The 14,800-nt window shown below is 37.9% G+C and overlaps 1 protein-coding gene across 1 annotated transcript; it reads left to right on the forward strand.

Annotated features, from left to right (window-relative positions):
• Positions 1–327: 327 nt before the first annotated feature.
• On the forward strand, positions 328–8,998 carry LOC110116143. Its single transcript, XM_020849655.2, has 3 exons — positions 328–1,089; positions 7,050–7,613; positions 8,781–8,998. The coding sequence occupies exons 1-3, from the start codon at positions 328–330 to the stop codon at positions 8,880–8,882; spliced, it is 1,428 nt and encodes a 475-aa protein (XP_020705314.2). The 3' UTR covers positions 8,883–8,998.
• Positions 8,999–14,800: the final 5,802 nt, after the last annotated feature.

Consider the following 14,800-nt stretch of genomic DNA (forward strand, 5'->3'; position numbering starts at 1 on the left):
ATAATAATTTTTGTTTTTTTTTTTTTTTTTGCAGCTTTTATTGAATTTTTGTGCTAAAAAACTGCTTTTGAAAGCAGAAAAAAAGTCCCTCAAATAAAGCCTTAATTTTTATTTAGAGAGTCAATGATAAAATGGATGCTTTTAAAAGAAAAAGTCAAGTGACTAATTTAACTTTTTTCTTTAAAAAATTTGCATGTTATAAACATAATTAATATTTTATAAGATTTTTTTTAAAATATTGTATAACGCGTATCTTGTTTGAATAGTATGTGATAATCATTAGCATTAAGTTCTAGCAAATACCCCTCTTGCTGCAAATTCTTCGTCATGGACGAAAGCGCGATGAGTAGTATCTGCAAACCCTACTTCCCCCAGCCGGAGCTCGCCGGAAAAATTCTTCGACGAGCAGCCAAGGCTTTCCTCTACGCTCTCCTCATCTTATCAACCGCCGTTTTTCTTTACTTCTTCCGCTCGACCAAAACTATTCCAGCAATAACGCTCATCGCCTCCGGCGATCTTCCCTCTCCAACAAACCTTTCCCACATCATCTTCGCGATCGGCGGGTCAACGAAGACCTGGCAACGGCGGCGGGAGTACTGCGAACTCTGGTGGAAGCCAGGGAAGATGCGGGGCCACGTGTGGCTGGACGTGGCGCCTACGGAGTGGCCGGACACGTGCCCGCCGTGGCGGGTGTCGAAACCGGCCGCGAAACAGGCGGCGCGGATTGCGAGAATAGCGGCGGAGGAGTACGGAATGGGGGTGGAGGGGGTACGGTGGTTTGTGATGGGAGACGATGATACAATATTCTTTCCGGAGAATATGGCGGCGGTGCTCGGGAAGTATGATCATGAGGAGATGTATTACGTGGGGGCGGCGTCGGAGAGTGTGGAGCAGGACGAGAAGCATTCTTATGGCATGGCGTATGGGGGCGGCGGGTTCGCCGTCAGTTACCCGGCCGCGGCGGCGCTCGCCGGAGGGATTGATGGGTGTCTTAGGAGGTATGACCGTCTGTACGGTAGTGATCAGCGCGTGCATGCTTGTTTTAGTGAGATTGGGGTTCCGCTTACAAGAGAACCGGGGTTTCATCAGGTAAGATTTTTTTTTTTTTTTTTTAACAACAAATATTTGAATGAAAATTTAATATATAAAAATAAAAGAATGATAGCTTATTAAAAAAAATTATTGAAAGTTTTAACCTTTTGCTTGGAGAAATTATTATATACTGTGCAACTATGTTGAATTAGTCTCCTTTGTATTAAAATAGATTGATTGAGGACTCACTAATTCAAATGTCATACTTATTCAAATATGATAGTCGTTCGCACTCAATAATTTCTCTTTTGAATGGGTCTTTGCAGTTTGCTTAGTGTCGTATTTGGTGAGATTTATGTAGAATTTTCAATCTCATCATTTAGTTAAATTTACAATATAATTTTGTTTGCCTAAGCATTCATGATGGTAGAGAGATAAAGGGTTTATCGTCCTAAGTGTGTATGAAGATCTGATACACACACATATAATAAAGAGGGATGCAAGGGTCATAAGAAAAACTAGAATTTTTACGTGAAAACCCTAAAAAGGATAAAAATCATGGGATCACCATTGCCTGCCGATTACGATCCCTCCGACCTTTATCGCCCGTCAACGGTCTCATCGACTTCTATCGCCCGACTATGGTCCCTCTGACCTCCATCGTCTGACCACGGCCCCTCTGACTTCCTTTGCTCACTGACTACAGTCCCTCCGACCACCATCACCCACCGACTACAGTCCCTTCATCCTTTGTCGCCCGCCTGACTACGATCCCTTTAACAACTATCAACCGACTACGGTCCCTCCAACCTCCGTCGCACCTCTAACTATGGTCCCCCTGAATTTTAGGATTTCTCATGTTTTTAGCTGTGTTGATCAGCAAGACACTATACCAGTATTTATATATATTTTGTTTGCCTAGTTTGTATCTAGGGAATAAGAATAAAATCAAGTTTAGTTTTTCCCTCTCCAAGAAAACCTTATGTGCTCTCCATTTCTCCCTCTACATTCAAGAAAGTGATCTTCCTCTCCAAGAAATTCTAACAAATTGGTATTAGAGCCTCGTGGAGGTGATCAAGGAGGAGGAAGTTTTCTTTCAATCAAGAGAACGTCGTGACAAACTATGCAGGGCTCAGAGCTTAGGCTAGAGCACTGTAGTTTGGCGGATCATAGGTTGGAACGCCATAGATAGGTCGTCTAGTGCTGCATGAAATTAAGTCGTGCAGGCGATATCGTGGGTCTCGCAGGCTGGTGCATTGCAGGAGATAATCGGGCGTCAATATCAAGCGCGAGGTAAATTGGAAGTGAGATTTTCATGTTCTTGCCAAATATCTGTTTAGATCTTTTAAAGTGGAACTTCTAGGTCAGAACACGGGAAAATCATCAAACATAGTCTTTCAGGTTTGGTGTGTCAGAGTAGCGACGATAAAAACACAATATCAATCGGGACATCAGGATCAAGAACATTTGAGTAGATCACACAGGAGGCAATCGCACACAGGAGTGAATAAGAAGAGGGCACTAGACTCGAGATTGGATGGGTGGCTCATGTGAAGTTGGATGACGGAGCGCACACAGGTGCCAGATGAAAATTGACAACCCGAAGGATGCTCGATGCTGGAGCATGGGTGTGCCGCGTAGGAGCAGACAATGCACAAGGCACAAGAGTGCAGATCACGGGAGGATCAACGATACACACAGGAACACGTGATTTAGAACTCACGGGAGCACGAGCTGAAACTGTAAATTAGAATGCACATTAGAGGTAAACTTCGAGCCGGATTGGGCTCGGCTCGACATGTTTGCTCGTAGAGTTAGTGTAAGGAGCCGGTTAGATTGCAGCAAATACCAGTTCTTGCAAACATATGATTCTTTGATATTCATTGTAAAATCTAGACCAAGGTGGCACTACTAAAAATGAAATTTTTTTTATGGTAGTCAGTTACATCTTTTTTAAACTGATGCAAAAGGATATTTATATAAGCAATTTAAAGTGTTATTTCCATTAGTATTTATAATCCCACAACAGATCAAATCACATAATTTGGTATACTCCTGTGCACTAGTTAGCTCTCTCTCGAGCTCCTCTTGCGTGCATCTATCTCCCAGAACCACCTCCTTCTCCCTGTATTGCCAAGCTCACACTCTTGAACTTCTTCCCCTAGACTCTCTTTGTCATTTGACCAGCAACTTACATGCCACTGCAGTCACCATAAAGCTCGACTCACCTCCTATGCCCTAACTCTTGAGAATAACAACTTGGATCAAGCACACTCGAGTGACAACCAATCATAGTTTCCCTCTTACTACCCTCTCACCCAACATAAGAGGTATTAAGGTTGATTGCAGGTATTTTGCATCCTCTCTGAGCCTTAGTTCCCGCTCAACGACTTCTCGTGTTTGCCTCCCAGGACCAACTCCTTCTCCCCCTCGAACTTTTCCAGCCAGCTTCTCTTCATCATTAGAGCAATCGCTTACATGTTGTTGTAGTCACCATAAAGCCCGACTCTCTCCTCTCGTGCCCTAGCTTGTGTAAACAACTGCTTACACTCGGCAGACCGTAATTGCTATCTTACCCGATAGACTGGAAATTTCTTAATAAGTAAATATAAATTTTTAAAAAATATCTATTAATATAGTAATGATTTACACCGCCTCAAAATTGGATATATAGAGGCAGTTTACACCGCTTCAAATATGGAACTTCAGTGGCAATTTATATTAGCAGATAAAGCAAATGCAACAAAACAGCTCTCACACGTGGCATAATAAGACTGGACAGCACTTGTATTGTCTTACAAACACATCTATAAATATGTAATACATGTACTCTGTAAAGGACGAGTAATAATAATTTCTCTGTTTGTCATGTTCACACTTTACCTTTCTTTCTCTCTGCCTTTGCAAACTCAGTCCAAGAACTGAGATTCTACATGGTATCAGACACCAGGAGATCAAGAATCGCGCTAAATGGCAACTACGGGATCATCTCAGATAGAAGAACGAGAAGCATCCATCACGCAAGATCCACCGGTGCTCTCCTCTACACTCAAATTTGTTGTTTCTAATCTCAAATCCATTGTTCAAATCCAACTTTCTCCTGAAAATTATTCCATATGGAGATCTCAAATCCTAAAAGTTTTTTCTGCAAACGGTTTTGCACCGTTTCTTGATTCGAATATTTCCGCTCCGTCCCGTACTTTTCCTCACTCCGACGGATCTTCTTCTTCGCCTAATCCTGAGTTTGTTCAATGGCATCTCACGGACCAAAACCTCTCGGCGGCTATCTGCTCCACCATTTCTGCCCCTGTTCTTCCGTATATTATCCAACTGGAATCCACTGCAGCCATCTGGGATACTTTAGCCCAACGTTTTCAATCCTCAAATCGGTCAAAAGTAATTCAGCTAAAGAATGAGTTACATCATATTTCCCTCAAAAATTCTTCTATGACTCAATATCTTGCTGATATTAAATCTTTAGTTGATAACATCGCCTCCGCTGGATCTACTATTGACACTGAGGATATCATATTATACATCCTCAATGGTCTTCCTCCCTCATATCAGTCATTCAAGACTGCCATTCGCACAATGCTAACACCCATTAGTCTTGATAATCTGTATGCGCTTCTTCTTAGTGAAGAAATAAACTTGGCATCTGATGCGTCCCGGAACTCTGCAAGTCCAGACCCGACTACAGCTCTCTATTCCACTCGTGGTCGAGGCAGACGTGCTCGCGGAAAGGGTCCACCAAACATGCCGAACTCTCAGAGATCCAACCCGCACGCTACTACGATCTGTCAAATCTGCTTCAAGAAAGGTCATGCGGCCTCCTCATGCTGGCACCGATCGAATCTGAGCTACATACCGCAGACAACCACAAATCAACCTACGGCTTTTGCTGCGGGTAATACAAGAAACAACTCCGAATGGTTGCTTGACTCAGGTGCATCTTCGCACCTAACGAACTCACTCGAAAACCTCTCTGTTTCCGCTCCATATCACGGACAAGACGGAGTAATCATCGGAGATGGCAGCACTATAAACATTGCTAACTCCGGTGCAGGTTTGTTATCACTGCCTGATCGTAAGCTAAAACTTTCTCAAGAAGTGCTTCTTCAAGGGCCATGTAGGAATGGCCTGTACAAGCTTCCGACTACAAGTCGAGACACTTCATATCATGCTCATTCTACAGTTCATGCCGCCAATTTCTCCTGGCATAATCAAAACTGGATATATAGAGGCAGTTTACACCGCTTCGAATATGGAACTTCAGTGGCAATTTAAACCACTGCTTATCTGGAACATTAGCGGCGATTTAAACCATTGCTTAGTTGGAACATCTGTGGCGGTTTAAACTGCTTCTAATATAATTGATTTAACCCTTGTCTCCATTGGTTGCAAAAACGCGATAAAAAAGCTTTGTAGCAGACATCAACTACGACGGTCCCAATAATAGCTTTTGTGGCTGTAAAAACCGCTGCTAAAGTCAAAATTAAGTGTTGTTGAAACTTTTTTCCTGTAGTGTGGAGATTGTTAAGATTCGTCCAGTTTTTAGTTGTGTTGATCTGCAAGACATCACACCAATATAAATACCTATATATAGATGTTATAGGTTGACGTATTGTGGGGAAAATTGAATAAAACTTTAATGTTTTTTTCTCCAAGTTATGCTCTCCTTACCAGTATCTCCTTCTCTTCCAAGAAGAACAATTTCTTCCTCCAAGAATCTCAACAGTGACCTCTGTCATGCGTCGACTATGGTCTCTCTAACCACCATCGTCTACCGACTATGGTCCCTCTGACCTCTATTTTCCTCCGACTACGGTCCCTCCAACCACCTTCTTCTGTCGATTATGGTCCCTCCGACCTCCGTTGCCCCCTGACTACGGTCCCTCCAACCTCTATCACATGATAACGGTCCCTCTAACCTTCGTTATCCATCGACTACTGTCCATATGACCGTCGTTGCCCGCTGACTACGATGCCTCTGACTTCTATCAACTAACAACGATCCCTTCGATCTCAATCGTCCGACTACGATCCCTTTGACCTCAAACACCTGATTATGATCATATTGGCCAAACGATAGGCCAATGTTCTCTTAAGAATAATTCTCAAGTCATTGGATTCTTCTAACTCTAACCATGTAATACATTTATATGATTTATATTTGCACAATATGTCAATGCCTTCCTCCGAGAAAGGGCATCCTTTGTAACCAATAGCAAGCCCTATTATAATCATTTTAATTGGGAAAGATCCTGTGGTTTTTTCCCTTTTAGAATTTCAACATAAAAATTCTAGTATCTCTTATAACTCTTGGAGGCCGTTTTTTTTTCTCCATGTGTGTTGGATATTTATACAAAGCTAGGAGGTTAAACCTTGTATCTCTCTACCATTCACAAATGTTTCAACACTAAACAATTAAAATTTGTTTGGAATAGTTTTTCAATTACATTTGTGATAAAAAAAATAGTTAGTAAAATATAATATATTTTGAAATACAACTTTTTGACTTTTTCACTATTATTTCAAAATTTTCTCTTTAAGAAAATGTTTTGCAAAGCATTTTTTAAAAGAATAAAAAAGCTTAAACTACCCCAAACAAAACCAAAATTTCATGATTCACATAATTTAGGCAATTCAAAATATTATGCTAAAAAAAATTAATTCTTAAAAAAAATGTCATATATTTTCATACAAATTATATTAAAATGAGCTAAATAACATTAAATTTGATTTAAGATTAATGTAATTGATACTCATATATCGCACTAATCTCAAAACAATCCGAAAAATTCTAATCCAACTTGATAGCCATTTTTAAAAATTTTTTAAACAAATAAGCAAACAATTTATATGATTTAATGAAACATAGCAATTGTCATGCCACAAAATTAGTAAGTTTCAATCCTCTTTAAATTTACTTAACTTACTATAATTTTTTTCTTAATTACTATTAACGTGTTGATTTTTCATCAAAAAAATATTGACTTGTAAGGTAATAATGACAGGTGGATCTCAGGGGAGACATCTACGGCCTGCTCGCCGCGCACCCAATCGCGCCGCTTCTCTCCCTCCACCACCTCGACTACGTTCCACCCATCTCCCCTCTCTTCCATTCCCAACTCCAAGCCCTCCGCTCCCTCATCAACGCCACGCGCGCCGACCAACCCCGCGCGCTTCAGCAATCCTTCTGCTACCTTCATGAGCGCCGACTCAACTGGTCGATCTCCGTCTCGTGGGGATACACCGCCCAGATCTATCCATGGCTCTTATCTCCCAAGGAATTAGAGGTTCCGATACGAACTTTTAGGACCTGGAAGACGTCGGATATAAGGCATTTTACCTTCAATACGAGGGAGTTGGCGGTGCCGAGCCGGCCGTGTGAGAGGCCGTTGCGGTATTTTTTGGAGGCGGTGGAGGAGCGCAGGGAGGGGACGGTGACGGAATACCGGCGGCATGGGTGGGGGGATGAAGGAAAGGAGAGGTGTGGGAAGTTAGGGTTTGAGGCAATGGGCGCGGTGAAGAAGGTGAGGGTTACGGCGAGCAGGATGGATCCTATGCTATGGAGAAAGGTACTTTTTGTTTTTAGTGTTGCTGAAAATGATTAGAGTTTCTTTAGATTAGTGCGAATAGCGCTCATCTTAAAGTATATTAACTATTTTATTTTCTATTGAGTTACATTTATATAATTTTATTTTATTTAAAGAGAAAAAAAACTATTTTTGAAAGGATAGGTTAGGGTATTGACTCAATTTGAATCAAATGACCTTAAAAAACAATATTTAATAGTTTTATTATATTTAAATATCATAAAATTAAACGATTTTAATTTGTAGATAAATTTAAAAATAATCAAGATATTTATTATAAAATTTATGATCAAATATGAAAATATTAAACTATCTATATATTATTAGCGGAATAAGTGTTATAAAATATTTATGCTTGTCAATTTTTATGAACTTGTCAATTTTAAAGAGTACACATTTTAGATATCTTGGATCTATTGTTCAGAGTGATAGTGAAATAGATGGGTATATTATCAGTAGAATTTAAGTTGGATAGTTGAAGTGGAGGAATGCATCGGGCTTGTTATGTGATAGAAATGTACCCCTCAAACTTAACGGGAAATTTTATAAGATGGTAGTGAGGCCTGCAATGCTTTATGGTGCCGAATGTTGGCCATTAAAGGAGAAGCATAATACTAAGTTAAGTGTGGCAGAGATGAAGATGCTCAGGTGGATGAGTGGCTTTACCCTTAGAGATAGGATACGAAATGAGCATATACGTGAAAAGGTTGGAGTAGCTCCAGTAGAAGATAAGATATTAGAGAGAGTCGCCTTAGATGGTTTGGTCACATAAAAATGCGGCCTTCCGATGACCCGATTAGGAGAGTAGATGTATTAGATTTGACTTGTGTTAAAAAATGCAGGGGTAGACCTAAAAAGACTTGGTTAGAAAATATTAGAAATGACCTTTCTTTATTAGATATAAACGAGAATTTGATTTTTAATAAGACACAATGAAGAAAAAAGATTCATGTAGCCGACCCCACGTAGTGGGATAAAGGCTTAATGTTGTTGTTGTTGTTGTCAATTTTTTTAAATTATCTTAATAAAATAAGGTGAGAGAATTTGACCCTATTTTTTTCTATTAATTTTACAAGATAAATAGTAGCATATTATATATATATTTTTTATTTTTTATTTTTCTAATTTTGATTCAATTGACAATGATAGGCACCGAGGAGACAATGCTGTGGAGCAAAGAAAAATGATAAAAATATTATCGATGTTCATGTTAGAGATTGCCGTCCAGGCGAAATTACTTCTCCCATATAGATATGCTTCTCTTGTACGAAATATTTAAATGAAAAAAAAAAAGTGAATATTATGTAAATATATTTTCTAAAGTTTAGTTATGCACAACAAAATTTAGCTCATACTTTTTGTTTTTATGAAATTTTCAATAATATAATCATAAGACATGCAAATACTAAAGTTGGAGGGTGATTATATAAATAGACAAAATTTTGTATGTTATGTATGTAATTGATACATAAAAAATGGGTTTGGGCTAATAATGTAATTTTTTTGGGGATTTATAAATTATATATCATAAAAATTTTATCTATTTGCATAACTAATATCTATTTTTTCTATATTTAAATTTTTAAATCACGTCAAAATACCATTAATATTGATACATCATCACAAAATTAGCTTGATCAGGCACGAATCTCGAGGCAAAAACTAGTTGGAGACTTCAAAAATTAAATCCGAGAGCATCCGAACTCCGATTTCAACGATCTTACAGTCAAACTGAGCGTCTCGGAAATACGAACCCAACAACACCAAGATCGACCCAATCCGAGCCCAAATAAGTCCGAATCAAGAGTTCAAAGCGCTGTTGGAAGGTTCAAACCGCAATTTGAGTTACCAAACGGTCTCCGATTTTGACGAGCTTATACTCGAATCGAACGGCTCGACGAGACAAATCCAACGAGCCCAAGATCATTTTGAAATCAATCAAATAATCATAATTCTAAGTAACGCATCAAGCACTGTTATGAAATATCATAAGAGAATTTTTTGTTCCCCATAGCAATTGCCTCATTCCACCATAAATTATTATCTGGGTTTGGACTTCAATGAAATCGTGACACGTAGAGTTGTAGACACTCCTCATGTTACGATTTCATTAGAGTTTCGATTTCTACATTGTGTATAAGCTTAAACACCGTATGTATAACTCCACGTGATACGATTTCATTGGAGTCCGGATGCAGAGCTGCATTCGGACTTTTCACGTAATAATTTATTCATTTTCAAACGCATTCCAAGCTGAACAAATGTGATCATTACTTTTTTAATTTTTTTTTTAATATGATCATTACTTTGTTAAGGAGAAGTAGTTTATCGTGGCCTGTTGGTTTGGAGTTTTGGTTATCAACTAAGAGATTTTGAGTTCGAAAATTATATATATGATTTATGTGTGAATTTGCTTTAATTGACCCAAATGTTAGAAAAAAAATTTTAAGAGGTTCTTTTATAAAAAAATTAAGGTCCTTACGTGTTAAATATGCATAGTTGAAGCAACGTTTGAATGAGATAAATTCAACGATACTAATAAATTTTGGTTTAAGCCCAAATGTATTTAAATTGATTACTCAGTATATAATTATTGAAATGTCTCAAAAATATTTACTAGATCATCACGAATTTTGATGCACTATTTATATTGAACACTTTCAAACTTATATGTAAAATACTTAAAACTTACTGCCAAACAAAACGTCTAGACAAAGAAAAATCAAATCGAAAGTACTTAATTTGATCCAAGTCCAAATCAAATAGTTGAGATACAGTTAAAAGCTTTAGAGCATTGACTGAGCATCAAACAATCTTCAAATTTTACATGCTTATAATCAAATCGAGCAACTCAATATGATGAATCTAAAAAGCCTAAGATCATTAGATTTTTTAGATTATTAATGTGCCTAAATGTTAAAAAAATGATCTATGATCAAATGATTTAATATGATGTGCCTGAAGAAGTGTTATAGAAATTTAGCAGAATTTACTAGAATGATACTCCCAAAATATAAATAAAAATTTTTCACATGAAAGGGACATATAGTTGAATTTAAAGAGAACTTGGATATCTGAAAAACTCGAGCACTATTTGACTTTTGACCTCGATGATCACTGACAATCATTGTCATCATCTGACTATCATTGTTTGACCACCATCACTTAAATGTTATATTGCGACTATCACCTCCTAACTGATTTTGTTTGACCACTGTCACTAGATCATCATAATTTATCCGCCATATTATAAACACCATTATCTTTTGACTATCATCTCCCTCGTATTACCATGTGATCATCATCATATTACTAACACCATAAAACCGTTGCATCTCCAACTTTCTCTTCCTCAATCATAGAAGCATAACTTGTATTACATTATAATATCATTTTCTCCCATCGAGGGTGGGAAGGAACTCTTGCAAGATATCTACATAGTGGATCATTTCATCCAACCATGCCTCGTTATTTTTCTCTCTTTTTAGATGTTTCACTTAATTCTTATGCATGTGTGCTTAAAATATATATATATATATATATATATTGTTAGCTTTACATGTTGAATCTTTGTAAAACATTAGGACACAAAAGTTATATCTTTATCATCGTGTATTTTCTAGCATGAAATAATTACAAAATACTTGAGATTGTTTAAAGGATCAAAAGATTTTTTATTTTTTGCGTGCAGATGGTTGAAGGGAGCTTCTCAACAAGAAAAATCTAGTGAGCCTAAAATTACTTAATTAATTCATTTATCATTAAAATACTAAGGTGTTAAAAATATTAGGATTCGTCGTTGATTGGACTATGAAATATTTTGAGTTATGGTAGAAACAAATAAAAAGCCCATTTCATAAATCTTTAAATAAATTGTGCTTCTATACATTTAAGGAGGCCTTTGCAATTCAACTCGACAACGGCTCTAGGGTTTGCGATTTTTCTTTCGCGCCGCTGGGCGGGCGAGGGCTTCTCCTCTCCGGGGCGTCCCCGTGGGTGGATCTCTTCGGATTTCGGCTAGCTTCCGGGAAGTACTTCTTTCCCCTTCTCGTTTTTCTGTTCTGTTGTTTTTCTTTGGGTCGTTCCGTCGTATCGGCATGGCCTCTAAGCTCAAAGATCCTTGTTTTTTGGGTGGGGTTTCTCACTCTCGCTCTTTTCGTGAGGCGCTTGCTGGTTCGAAAACTATTTTCCCGGAGCTTCGGAAGGCAACTTTTCGTGGTTTACCGTCTCTGTGGGTTTCGGATATTGAAATTTCTGAACTTGCTCTTCCCTTCCAATTTTCTTTAGTGGGATTTTTTCCCTCTAAAAAACCTCCTCTTGAGTTTATACTCAATTTTTTTTCAATCTTAAGCTTAATGGTTGAAGTTCGGTGACTGTTTTTAGACCAATCTCACATTCTTATCAAATTCAGCAACCCGATTTGGATTATTGCCAGATTTTTTGCCACCGATCATACATGTTTTCAATTGTTTCATGAATTAACGAATGCGTCGCCACTCTCGACATCGGAGTTGAATCTCCGAATTATTCCGATTGGATTTCGTATCCCTAGGCTTCGCCCCATTTTTTCTCCTCGCATTCTTTTGGGTTGGCTGAAAATTTTTGTAAACCGTTAAAAGATCGACGAAGCAACTTCTTGGGATTCTCGTCCACGTCGCCATGCTAGGGTCTTGTAGAATTAGGATATTACCAAATCTTATCCTAAGCAAGTTTGCTTGGTTTCTGAGTCCTTGGTTATATTCAAGAGGTTATTCTTGATTGAATTTCCCTAATTTTTTTTCTGTTTGTAAGTGGCATCGGGCATCCGATCGGGTAATTTGTCGTTTGAGAGGGGCGTTTGTTCCTGAGCTTTTCCGAATAAGGTGATTATTCCTGCTTGTTGTGCCTCTGAACCGATTGGTGTGATCGATTCCACTCCTGTTGGTTTCTCCTCAGACGTTGGTTGTTTCCCCCAAAGCCGATGATGTTAGAGGAGACTGATATGGCCTGTGTTCAAAGTGGAGTGATTTGGAAATTTTAGTTAATGTAATGTGGTTTTATTCTTAATGAGTCTGTTGTAATGTTCGAAGGTGGCTGTTATTACGTTCCGCGTGGTCTTGTGTTGAAACCGGGGCTGCTTGGCGAGGTGTGGTGATGGCCGGACAATTGTGTGTTATAAAAATTAATAGTCTGGTGGTCGCTGGTGAGAGTGTTAACTTGCCGGAGGTGGTTGTGGATTGTGCTCTGTCACCTAATGCTATTCCTTATTTTCCCTTGGTTTGTTGGTGGAAATGATTCACGCGAATGTGAAGTGATGCTCTGTGGTATCTGTGACGGAAGTGGGTGCGTATACTATGAATGATGGTGAAATTGGTGTCCTAAACGATGCTTCTGTCGGGTTAGAGGTGGAATCTCAGAATTTGGGTTGTGTGGGGCAGGTGTTTCTTTCATAAATTGTGTTGTTGAGGTCCCAGTGTTAGAAATTGATGAACAAGCGTTGGCTAAATGTGTTGGTAATTCCTCTGGTGTTGAGATTCGAAAACAGGGTGATTGGCTCATTGATTCATCGGATGAGGAGCTTGATTCTGATACTCTTGAATCCGACAATGAATTTTCTCTTGTTCGTGCTAAAACTGTTGCCACTAGGGGAAAATTTTGGGGGAGAGGACGGTGCAAACGTTGATTGTTACTATGGTGTTCTCCTCTTTGTCTCTCTTCGGAATCGTTTGGTTTTTCTGGTTGGATTTGGTGTTATATGAGGCTAAGGGCTATGATGTGGTCGAGGCTTGCGTCTCGATTGTTTTTGCTGGTGGCAACCGTTGGTGTGGTTTTTCGGGTTGGCTAACTGGGTCACTAACTGGACGGTCCGTGCAAGACTTCGTCGACGCTGGAGCCTTGACCGTTTGCTGAGCCAATTTGTTAGCTTGTAATTTTTATTGTTAGATTTTGTGGTTTTTTTTTCTTTCTTTCAGTTTGTTTTTGGTTAGTGGCTGTATGTTTTGTTTTGTGTTTCTAATAAAATGTCTTCTTTCAAAAAAAAAAAAGGAGGCCTTTGCGAGGATCTAAGAGAAAAATTTTGCAGAAATTTCTAGAGCTATGCCCGTCAATGCCCAATAACATCAACATCATTGGTGCCCACAACCAATAATGCCAACACTCACTATTACTAATTAACAAATAATAATGAAGAATTTAAGATTACCACTAGCACAAATTTTCATGGTCACCAACACTGACCCTCATCATTGCTAATGTTGATGCTTATTGTTGCCAACATCGATTCTCAATGTCACAAACGTCAGTCATGTGTCTCCAACATGAACACCAACCATCACCAACACTAATGCTTAACAATGCCACTAAAGTCAATGTCCATAATCCCGATTAAGGTCAATGACAACGGACTACGTCAATGACGACGCTTGCCAATGCCACTATACTAACTCATCCTACAAATAATGTTTATTCCTCATCATCATCAAAATCGACGCTAAGGCTTCGTTTGTGACTGTTTTTTTATTGCTTCTTAAAATAGAGTTTTAGTGCAAAAATTAATTAATTTTTTTTAGTAAAACTATGCTTTAAGAAACAATAAAAAAGTCGTCCTAAACGTAGCCTATGTGTCCCGAATCAATGTCAAAGCTCAATCTTTTTATAAATGATATTTTTTGTGCGCTGAAATCAGTAATTCGAGCTTCGAATCTTGATCAACAAAAAAAAGCAGAAATTTAAATGTAATTTCATGGAGTTTTTCCTAAACCTTAAATGTTAAATTTGTATAATTTAAAATTTTCTGAAATATTCTAAAAGATATTTTAGTCTCCATATAAACAAATATTCAAATACATTACTGCGTCATTATTTTAATGATTGAAATATTTTGCTCTTCTTCTGTAAGGTTCAATTAAAAAATCATATGATTATTAATTTTTTCTCAATATTAAAATAAAATAAAATAAAAACATTTAAACATGAAAGGTTAATCTGAATTTTTCTAAGAAAAAAATTTTTTTTTGAAGCATTTGCGAATGAAATTACTAATTAATCCCAATATATATGTTGATAATAACTATCAATATCAAAACGTAAATTTAATGTAGATAAAATTTAATTTCAAAATATTACAAATTAAATTAGTTTATATGTTAGGATCAAATATTTGGTGTCATGCTTGTGACATATCGATAACT

The sequence above is a fragment of the Dendrobium catenatum genome, unplaced genomic scaffold (genome assembly GCF_001605985.2).
Source record: "Dendrobium catenatum unplaced genomic scaffold, ASM160598v2 fragScaff_scaffold_1028, whole genome shotgun sequence".
NCBI lineage: Eukaryota > Viridiplantae > Streptophyta > Magnoliopsida > Asparagales > Orchidaceae > Dendrobium > Dendrobium catenatum.